At 30.9% G+C, this 11669-nt stretch overlaps 1 protein-coding gene and 1 pseudogene across 1 annotated transcript; one reads left to right on the top strand and one right to left on the bottom strand.

The window, feature by feature from the left end:
• The first annotated feature begins 8753 nt into the window (after nucleotides 1-8753).
• Nucleotides 8754-8910, top strand: LOC125592228 (annotated as a pseudogene).
• Nucleotides 8911-9232: 322 nt separating this feature from the next.
• On the bottom strand, nucleotides 9233-10478 carry BNAC03G48170D. The gene is made up of 3 exons (XM_013825451.3): nucleotides 10064-10478; nucleotides 9838-9938; nucleotides 9233-9665 (listed from the first exon to the last, which is right to left on the bottom strand). Exons 1-3 carry the CDS (start codon nucleotides 10353-10355, stop codon nucleotides 9558-9560), a joined length of 501 nt encoding a protein of 166 aa, XP_013680905.1. The 5' UTR covers nucleotides 10356-10478; the 3' UTR covers nucleotides 9233-9557.
• Nucleotides 10479-11669: the final 1191 nt, after the last annotated feature.

Raw genomic sequence — 11669 nt, 5'->3', positions numbered from 1 at the left:
TGTTTTTATTGTTTTAACTATCTCTATATTGACAATAAGTGAAATATTCCATTAATATATATTGAAAAACAAATTGTTTTCTTTGTATTTATCCTCACAACATGCAACATGTTATCGCAGCACATGAAATGTTATCGTAGCATATGAAATGTAATCATAACTAGATATCTATTTAAATAATAAAAGCTCATTTTAAAAATTAAAAAAAAATATTTTTTTCCAAAAGAAGAGATAATGTTATATATTGTCATGAGAGACAAAGATAGATCAAGCCATGTAAGGTTAGCTTGCTGGTCTAAATTTGATTATACATTTTCCAACAAGACTTCGCCATCTGTACCACCAATCCTCTTTCAGTTATGGTTATGGATTATAATTTAGTAAATGGTATTTCCACCCATTATAAAATTTACAATTATTGATATTATGGCTCTCTTAAAAGCAAGTCTATTTTTGTAAAAAACAGTACTAAGACCATCTCCAATAGTACACAAAACTTTACTTTATATTTAACTATAAAATAGAGCAACTCTAGAGTTTTGCTCCAATGATTCACTCTATAATAGAGTTACTATATAATAGAGTGAAATATAGAGTAATGTTGCTTTTTCACTCTATATTTAGAGTAAAAAATCAACATTACTCTATATTTCACTCTATTATAGAGTAGTTTTATTATAGAGTGAAATATTGGAGCAAATCCTATAAAGTTACTCTATTATTATTATTATTATTTTTTTTTAATCAGGAGGGTTCGGGCCTTCGGCCTTACTCCCCTCTAGGCCCAGAGCCAGCCTGCGTCTGTACCGGTTAAGGTTCCGGTTAAGTTACTCTATTTTAGAGCGAAAGATAGAATAAAGTTTTGGGTAGGAAATGCTCTAATCGGTTAATCGTTACATTTCACCATAAAGAAAACTAGTATATATTGCAATATTTATATTTGAATTCATTATATTATAATTATTATTCAGGTGTAACTGTTTGAAAGACTCGTTACGTGTTTACTTACGAAGTTATCATATTTTGAAAGGAAGATATTTGTTCGGCTCGTCAGTCGTCAAAGAAGGACAAAAACTATCGGTTACTTTATTGGTTTGAATTATTATTATTATTTTTTTTTTGTAACTTAAAATTTTTATGTCAAATGGAAACCAAAACTTTCATTTTTTTTATAACCGTGGGGATCCGACGACCGAGGTCAACCGACTGGTTTGAATTATTCTCGATCCAATAATTAAAGTACTGACGTTAAGATGTAATTATAAAAATTGATTTAAAATGAATCATTTGATGTAAAATAATGTGGTAGAGCACCCATAGTTCAGATATTTTTTTCCGAAGAAGCTCTCATTGCTGAAGACGTGTACTAAGTGTCAAGTAAAATTAATTATCTTAATTAATACATAGTTGGCCATTTCCGTGCATCATTAGTTGCTAAGTAGTAAATATCCGATTTTCACTTCGTGTGCAGACATCAAATACACCCCAATGTATATTGTTTTCTATGCAAAGAACATTATCACTATAATTAAGTGCTCGATCAATGAAAGACAATTTGATCAGTGAACGATTACAAAATGTTAGTATTAAGTTTTTGGTAGATCCGAAAGAGCTTTCTTGAGCCTTTTTTTTTTTCATTTTAAGAGCTTTTTTGAGCCATAAGTCATATATTCCCCATTCCTGTCTTCCTTTGTTAAGGGGGAATCCGTATACCTAAAATTTTCAAATCTGTTTATCATTAGCAAAATCATATAGAAGTTTAATAAGTTTATACTTATTTTTTATGCAAACCAGCTTCCATTGAAACTTTAAAGTGCAAACCTTCCGTTGAAACTTTCATCTTTTCTTTTCATGATCCGTCAAGAGCTGTATTATACAACCAATAATCTAGAAATGAGGAACCAAACTCGTCACACAATCTCTTGATCTATAAGTTTTTTTTTTATGTTATCGTCTTCCAACACAACGTTAAGTATACACTGATGGTCGGTTAGAAGAAGAGATGTATACATCACTGGCCATTCATAGTATTCAGTACTTGATCCATTGTATCTGCTTTAATTTGAAGCAACAATATAGGCTCGTTTTGCCATTTACTGATAAAACATCTGAATTAGATCTTTCAATCGGTTTGGTTTAAAGGCTCTGTAGCTGAGACATTGGCTTCATGCGACCGGATGTGGTATTCTCAAACTCGCTGTTGCCAAGAGACAAGAAATGAAGACTATCCGGAGCAGGTACTTTTACGATCACATTATCCCCTGTATATTAATTGAGTAACATTTGAAAAGATGTAACTTCAATTTTGTATTAATTAAAAGAGGTCTCAATGCATATGTGACACTCAATTAGGTAGTCAATTACATTCAATTGAAAAATAAGTAGGTTCACATTCGATTTTTATATGTTGTTAGATACATAAGTTGGTCAAATTATATGATATAATGATATAATATGCTATTTTCTTTCCTTAAATAAAACATACGGAATTACCATAAATGACTAATATATATATGACAATTAATAATTTTAATAATAAAGATTTGATAACAATTTATATCTCCTCCATCATTTTTGTTTAATTTTATATTATTAAAATAAATTAAACAATCAAATTAGCTATAAAAGTAAAATTTAGATTTTTTCGTATATGTTATATTTTGAATTTTTAAAAACGACAATAAATGACTAAAACTTTTAAAATTATTATGTTAAAAATTAATGATCAATGGTTTAACATTTTTATTATAAGAAGATACACATGATTTTAAAACCATATGAGTAAAAAATATCATTTAATAATAATAAAAAAAATAAAATATATATATATAGATTAAACACTATATACCATAAGATTACATAAATATTTTAATATTAAAACTTTCAATGAATTTTCAAGAAAATTTATAAATTATAAACTTATTAAAGATTTCAGATTGAAAATTTTGTTATCGATGATTTAAATATTTTGTTATAAAACGATATGAATGATCATAGAACCGTATGATTATAAAATCTTAGTTAATAAATAACTATACAAAATATACTATTCTTAGAAAAATAAGTTGGTCCATCTTAACTTATATTACACTTTTTATTAAACTAACTATCGAATTGATAAATAACGTACCAAAAAATGTTTTGCACTTTCCTTAAATAAAAGCTACGAAATTACCTAATATGATTAACGTATGTGAAAATTAATTATTATGAATAATAAATATTTGATAACAATTTTTGTATCTTAGTTCTTTTTTTAATTTTATATTATTAAAAGATATTAAAAATCACAGTAAATATATAATAAAAACATTTATTATTTTTCTTATATGTTATATTTTGAATTTTTCAAAACGTCTATAAATTATTAGAAATTTGAAGATCCACACTCTGAAAATTTTGTGATCAACAGATTATTTTTTTGTCAAAATAAGTTACAAATGATCATAAAATTGTATTAATATTAACTTTTATTTAATATTATAAGAAGATACACATGATTTTAAAACCATATGAGTAAAAGATATCATTTAATAATAAAATATATATATATATATATATAGATTAAACTATATACCATAAGATTACATAAATATTTTAATATTAAAACTTTCAATGAATTTTCAAAAACATTTATAAATTATAAACTTATTAAAGATTTCACATTGAAAATTTTGTTATCGATGATTTAAATATTCAGTTATAAAACGATATGAATGATCATAGAACTGTATGATTATAAATTCTCATTTAATAAATGACTATATAAAATATACTATTATTAGAAAAATAGGTTGGTTCATCTTAACTTACATTATATTTTTTATTAAACTAACTATCGAATTGATAAATAATCTACCAAATTTGTTTTTGCACTTTACTTCATTAGAAGCTACGAAATTACCTAATATGATTAACGTATATATGAAAATTAATTATTATGAATAATAAATATTTGATAACAATTTTGGTATCTTAGTTCTTTTTTTTTAATTTTATATTATTGAAAGATATTAAAAAATCACATTAAATATATAATAAAAAAATTTCTTATATGTTATATTTTGAATTTTTCGAAACATCTATATATTATTAGAAATTTGAAGATTTCCACTCTGAAAATTTTATGATCAATAGATTATTTTTTTGTTATAATAAGTTACAAATGATCATAAAATATAACGCATATGAATTTTTATTTAATAAATATTCCAACTAAATAATATATATACTAATGATTTAAAGCAACAAGATTAGCTGATCAATTTAGTCGTCCAGTTGAAATCTTTCAAAAGTATGTGAAAGACTAAAGTCAAAGTAAATATGGATTTAGAATAGTAGTTATATTTTACTAACCGAAATACCAAAAAAAAACGAACCGAACCGAAACCAACCCGATATCCGGATTGAACACCCCTAATCCAAATGAAGCCAAACTATTGTTTCATTCTCCAAAATATAATCAAAATAATAACTTAATCCCGCGCAAAGCGCGGATCTTATCCTAGTTTGATATTATAAATCGATCACAATTTAAATATCAACGAAAAATGATTTGTGGCTCTAGGTACAAGTGACCGAAAAATAATTACAATCAACTAGAATAGTGGCTAATTTATGTTATTTAAGATATTATTAAATTTTAATATGCTTGCGTGATTTGGTATGTCACCTAAAAGTAACCTCTGGCCATATGTATACTTCAGAAGAAAGCGTTAGAACATCACTAGTGACTTAGTGAGGAGGTCTCAAAGACTACTCACCATTAAAATAAAGAAAAAGAGAAAATAGATAGAGTGCTTTCACCAATCTCTCTCTCAAAATCCTCCGACCTCTCTCTATAGTTTTTAAAAAGTGAATCGTCCGTTCACCGACTCCGGCGGCTTCCGTAGAGCAGGAGTCGGGTATGATCTTTGTACTTTGTCTATTCGGCGCATGCACAATCTTACCAGTTTAGTTTGAGGTCTGGTTTTGTTTGAATCTAGTTATGTATAATTGATTTTGCATGTTGTGTTTGAGGTATCTTTGGTCTTCTCTGGATCGATCTTTGACCCTTCCCGATTTCTCGAGAGCGGTTGAATCCGGAGTAGTTTAGATTCACTCCTTGTCTTTTACTTTCAGATCCGATCGAGATCTTCTTTCGTCTTTCTCCACTTTGGCGTTTATTGTCGTCTCTCCGCCATTGCCTAATCCGGTCAAAGCTCAAGAACTTGAAGAGTTATGTTGCGCCGGTGATTGGAGCTGTTCTTAATCTACTGGGCTATTCAATATAGGAGGTTTCACTCTTTGATGGTTTTGTCTTTATGGCTCCATCATCTTCTCTCCCAAAGATTATCTGGTTCAAACCGACATGCAAGATTGTTTGAAGGATTCTGAGTTCTTAATTAGATCTCTACTTGTATTATGTTAGTTTGTGTATGTTTTAGACTCTTGTTCAGTGTTTTCAAATCGTCTCCCATGTGTGGACAAATGACTCTGGAGACTAATGTTAGTCTGCCGGCTCTGTTTACCGGGATTTCCTCCATCAATCGCCGGTCTTTGTGTAAAAGTTATGATAATATAAATATCTTTTAGTGTTAAAAAAAAAAGATAGAGTGCTTTCATGGAGAGACTTCTTTTAAATTTTGCGAGATTCATTCTACATGTAGCAATCAATTAGTAGCACTTGTAAAAAAATAAGAAAACAATTATTTAATTGAAATAATAATATTTTGCCTTTATAGAGGGAAATTCAGTGCTCTTATAATCTCTTTGGACTCATTGTCAAAAAGTAAAAAAAAAAAAGACTGTAATTGGGCTTTCCAGAATACCGTTGTCTTATATAGCAAAATTTGATAATCATATGATTAACTCAGAATAGACACTCCAAATGGTAAATAAATAGTTCAACAAAAACCAAATGTTTCAACACCTAGACAAGTAACATGCATATGATCCTGATAACGTTAGATGGATATTTTTTTTTCTAAATATTATTTGAAAAATGATTTAAAAAAAATTAGTTATATGTTACTATATTTTTTTTTACAAGAAAAAATAACATAGTTTTTTGACTATAATGTGTTTGAATGAGCATGCCGAGCACATCCAAATTAAATACAATTCATGAGTAATGCATATTGCACCACAATTTATCCCTATTCAACTACTTAATTGCAGAAAAAACTAAATGTTTAGAATAACAAATATATGTATGCAGAATAAATTTGTTCTTGTATATAATGATTTGCAAGAGAAAAAAATGCATCCAAAAGCATGTGGATGCCCAACAAGATTAATTTGTTTTATCTGTGTATTTGGAACAACCCTTGGAAACTATAGCTTTCATTTTATATAACCAATTAATAGATTTAACAGCCAACACTATAGTTAAACCAGAATCAACATGGTTGATAGAATATTTACACATTAAACTGTGATCAATGTTGAAAATGTACCTATGTAAACACTAAGCCGTGATTAATGCTTGATATACAATAATGACTTTATTGGTCATCTATGCAGATATTTCGAGGGTCAGCTAGCTTCAATATCAGAGGTCGATGATCAACTTGATGTGGAGACGTTACAGAAGTGCTAAGAAGGTTCTTGGTTTTTCTATCTATCCTTATGTTTGGTTTATGCATTCAACTTCTTACTTGATTGTTTTTCCACAGGTTTGAACAAATAAAACCTCGCGCCACTCTTCCACCTCTTCGTGATCGACGAGCTGAGAGACTCCACTACCTCGGGTTCTCTTTTGGTCTTACTTTGGATCTTTTCCGATTCTGGAGGAAACATAAATTTGCTCCATTCTACATCAGTCAGCTACCAGTTGAGAATTATCTCTATTCCTTTCTACTGAATGTCTTAACCGTGGCTTGTATGGTAGCTAGTATTAACACAATTTCTATATTTGGTAGGATCAGAGTGCTGTGACTGATGAGCACACATGTATGCTTCTGAAACCATAAAACAACGATGAGTTTGAAGCTAGTGAGTCAAATGAATTGGGCTTCTTTGCTCCCTTCTATAAAGGTAATAACCAAACTTTTCTGTATCTTCCAAGTATGCCATGTGCTTGGTTTTAATGGTTACGCCACTTCTGCTTTCTAGTTCAGATTTCAGGGTAAGGTTCTCTAAGCTGTTGAGTGATAAATTCAAGAAGATGGATTATAAACTTGCAATGAGGTTAACACTAACCCTTTTCTTGTTCCATGCCAATCTTCTGCTTGCTGAGAACATTGGGCTTGCAAAGATAGATGCTGCTAGGATGGTTTCTGCTGCTGTTGCTGCACGCACACGTTCATGGTTCCTACAAGCTTGGGTAGCTTCGTATTCCTTCTTCTATTTAACTTAGATGGATGATCAGAATCAAACACTAAAGTATACTTTGTGTCCTGTGCAAACTCTATGTTACGGCAGGCTCTGGAAATACAGGACAAACATTCTGAATCGGTGGCAGAACTATCGAAAATATGTCTCATTCATCACAATATTTCGTCCTGAGGAGTACTCTGTATGTGTTATCTCTCGTTCTTTTCAAGTTTTCACCATCCAGTCTCTGCTTCACTTTCCCATTGTTTTCACTAAACTTCCTCTGCTTGTTTTACTTAGCCATCAGGCTTGTCTATGAGGTGCAGTAGCTGTTCCTGAAGACCTCAACAGAGGTTGAATCCACCTTCCCTCGGTTGGAAGAAGTAAGTTCTGTTGGCAAAACTACCACATTACTTCTACGTTCTTCTGAAGGTTAACAAACACATACACAAATATCTGACTAATATAATTGGTTGCAGAGAGTGCTTGAACCTCACAATGTATCAGTAGACGAAGATCTCAGGGAATCAGCAAAGCAAGTCGAGGTATTAGCTTCTGTTCAAACTTATGTTCTTGTTTTTGTCACCATGTACGGTCGAATAAATCATTCACACTCGATGTTTGGGTTTAAAAGGAACACATGAGGTCGCAGATAGAGTTTCATCCTGGGCTGCTTGAACAATTTGCTATTGGTGGCAAAGAAGCTGATGCTTTGGAAAAGTCTAAGATTTCTTCAAGTGGAGGATCATCACTTCATCAGTATAGAGACTACCAAATCTTCTGATTACAAGGTAAAGCAAAGTGGTTTTGATAAATCTTCTAAAAAGAGAGGCAATGATAAGCAATATTCCATATCCCACAAGAAGACAAGAGCCTGATGTAGAGCAAATGTGTAACAGAGACCATAAAATTTTCATCATTTGTTTTTTTTTGTTTTTTTTTTGAATTTGTAACCAGATGTTACAAACAAAAAAGAATTTGTAACCAGAACTTGAATATTTATTGTAATTTTATTTAGCCATAATACAAAATGTTTCATTAACTATGCTTCTTTTCGTGGTCTGGTGGTATGGTGGTAAAGGAACCTCGGCTGAGGTGTCCGCCATCACGACTTCGAGCCCCGACCACAGCGGATTTAACATCCCTTCCCTTGGGGCGCTGGACTCCAGATACCAGAAAAAAAAAAAAAAAAAAAACTATGCTTCTTTTTGGTGGTAGTGGTTAACGTTTCGAAATTGATTGATCTAGTTATTAGCGTAAAAGGCTAAAAGCATTGATTAAAATCGGTTCAATCGTAAACCATATAATTGGTTTTGGTACAAGATGTTTTTTTTGCGTTACCATTTTAATTTAATTACACGTGTCACAGGAGGTAGTAAGTTGGGCACTAATGTCCCACATCGAAGACACGGAGACTATATCGTTACTTTATATATGTCTAGAAAGCATGAGTGGTCACGACCTTACTTGAACAGGATCTGTTCTATAGGAAGTACCTCTGTGTCTTTGATTTTTAAAGAGACATGCCCTATTATCCTGGTTGATGAATAATGGCCGTGCGATCTGAGTGTGATTGACGGTTACGATTGTCTTCGGACGGTTGTCTGATAGGTTCATTTTTTTTTCTTTTTCCCCCGAAGACTTTCAATTTCTTATACTTTCAACCCCAAGATTTTACTTTTACTACATTTAGCCCAGACGTTTTTAAACTGTGCTTAAACCCTCACAGCATTTCGGTAATAGCTCAAAACACTTGCAGAGGAAAATATAGTTATCTTCTTATCATTTTTTTATCGTATCAATGTGTATGGTTTGAATAGATTCTTCCAATACACCAGATAAAGAACCGTTAAGTACTAAAGATCTGTTAACTTTTTTGTTGTTGTTGTGGTTTCAAGATTACTATGTTGTGAAGCCAGTTGATATTTGTCAGAAAGATAGTAAAAGATATGTTATTTATTTGTTCATAGGCTTACAAGCTTTGTTTCTTCTGAAGTCGAGTTTACATCAACAAAACCACACGTTTGGTCTGGTCTAGTCTTACAAACTTCGATTGATCTCTCCATCTGCGAAAATATGTACATCGTAGATAGAGAAAAAAAGAAGAAAGAAGCTTTGTTGAGCCCTTCTTTGTATAGGAAGCTAGCTATCCGCTACTTATTTCTTCATATCTTGATCCGTAGACTTCATCCTCTGTTATAACCAGAAAACAAAAAAAAAGGAAACAGATCCAAAATTTATTCAGAACAGTTTCGGATTATTCAGCTGGTAGCTTCGGAGATGCTCTGCAGAGAGGGCTTCCATGCTTTGGACTTTAAGAAAGAAGCTGAACTCGTTAGCACACGATGCTGCTTCCCTTGTTTCTTCTCCTGACCCAAAAAAAAAAACACAAAATCCATTAACTTTGTTTTGTCTGAAAACAAAATGTAAGATCAAATCTGTTTGTTATTATATTTAAGAAAAAACAATCTTTAAAACATTTTAGCCAAACTCAGTAGTTTTTTTTTTTTTGGAACGTAAACCCATTTGTTATGAATCTACCGGAACATTCTTCTCCAACAACTTCTTCACCGTAGTCATCGCCTCAGCGTGGTGCTTCTTCGTCTTCGCGCACTTCTTCTCCCTTAAGACCTTCATCACTTCTGTTAAATAATATCACAATAATTCATCATAAGCTTCAGTCACACGGTTTGAAAAATAAAAACAGAGGAAAACAGAACAAAAAGTCTACGGGAAAAAACAGAGGAAACAGAGCAAAAGGGCGAACCTTGGGAAGTAATTAGCCGGTAAGCGTGACCAAGCACGAGACTGTCCGTCGGCCTGAGAAGCTGGACACGTGTAAACCTCACACCCTTCTTGTGTTTCTTCTCGTCTCTCTTCACAGTCGCCGGAATATTCTTCTCTTCCTCCTCCGTCAAAGGAATGATGAGACACACGTAGTGGCCAGGGTACATACTCATGATCTCGCTCACGGAGATGGAGCTATAGTATCTGTCGATTTTGCCTCCGGGATGCTGTAGAACCAGCGCCGCCGCGTTTATCGTCTGACAATTCCCCATTTCCAAGAAGAAAGGAAAAAAAAAAAACAGAGTTGAAAGGAAGACTCTGTGAAAAGAAAGGAAAGAGGAACAGAGGAAAAGAAGTGTTCTTTGGGCGAGTGTTGGTCCACACTCTCACTTTAGCTTTACTTATACACATGGGAAATGTTAGTTTTATAATATGATAATATTGTTGGAGATTTAAGAGTACAGTTATTTAATTTTATATTTGAGCTTCTGTCATTTATCAGATTGTACTTTTTTTTTATCATGGTTTATGTAGATTTGATTGTAAATCTATGAGTGTGAGACTGAGTGCCATCCACACCAAAAGTTTTTTATTTTCATTTTTGGGAATAGCATAGGAATAGGATGGTCGGTTAGCATGGACAGGTGCAGGCACCTGAGTTAAGAGACATAACTTAGATATCAACACTTTTGGTTTGTGAAAATTTAACTTTTTTTCTCATACCTTACGTCTCTAGATTTTTTTTTTGATCTTTTTCTACTAAAAATAAGTGTATTTTTTACATCAAACTAATCGAATTTTATGAAATAAATGGTTTCATATAATAAGTAATTCTTTTCAGAAAGTTTTCGATAAAGTTGCATGTATATTCTGAAAAGAAAGAAAAAGTTGGAAACTGAACACTGTATACGGTGTTACAATGTTAAACCTTTGATCAAATGACGTGGTTTGTGAATGTTTATAGGAATAAGAGATAATCATACCACGGCACATGAGATAATCATTATCTAGAGTTGTTACCTGGTCTTTCTATCTGCCAACTTAAATGGGACACCAAAACACTAAATTTAGTATAAATTTATCTCTAACATAATACTAAATATTATACAATTCCACCAAATTTAGTGTAACATTATTCATTACACCAAATATTTAATATACATATTTTATTGTGTTTCATTTAATAATATAATGCGGTTATTATTATTAATTAGTTAAAATTTATAACTAAACATAAATATTGTATTATTTATATTTTAATTATTTTTACATAATCAAATATCTTATTTTATTTTCAAGTAAAAAATTACTTTATATTATTAAATATAAAATATAAAGTTATATTATATATTATTTATGTTATTTTATTTTTAATAATATAAAATTTTAGTTAGCATTTTATAAAATATAAAAATTAATAACATAGGCTGGATAAAATTAAAATGCATATTAAATTTGAAATAAACACTCAAAACATAAAATAAATATATTACTTTTATGTGCATTTCATAATGAATAGTTTGTAATTTTAATATTTATATACAATATATACATAAAATGTATAATTAAATTATATAAATAAATAT

Source organism: Brassica napus, chromosome C8, assembly GCF_020379485.1.
Source record: "Brassica napus cultivar Da-Ae chromosome C8, Da-Ae, whole genome shotgun sequence".
Lineage (NCBI taxonomy): Eukaryota > Viridiplantae > Streptophyta > Magnoliopsida > Brassicales > Brassicaceae > Brassica > Brassica napus.
This window is presented reverse-complemented; position numbering and strand designations above follow the sequence as displayed.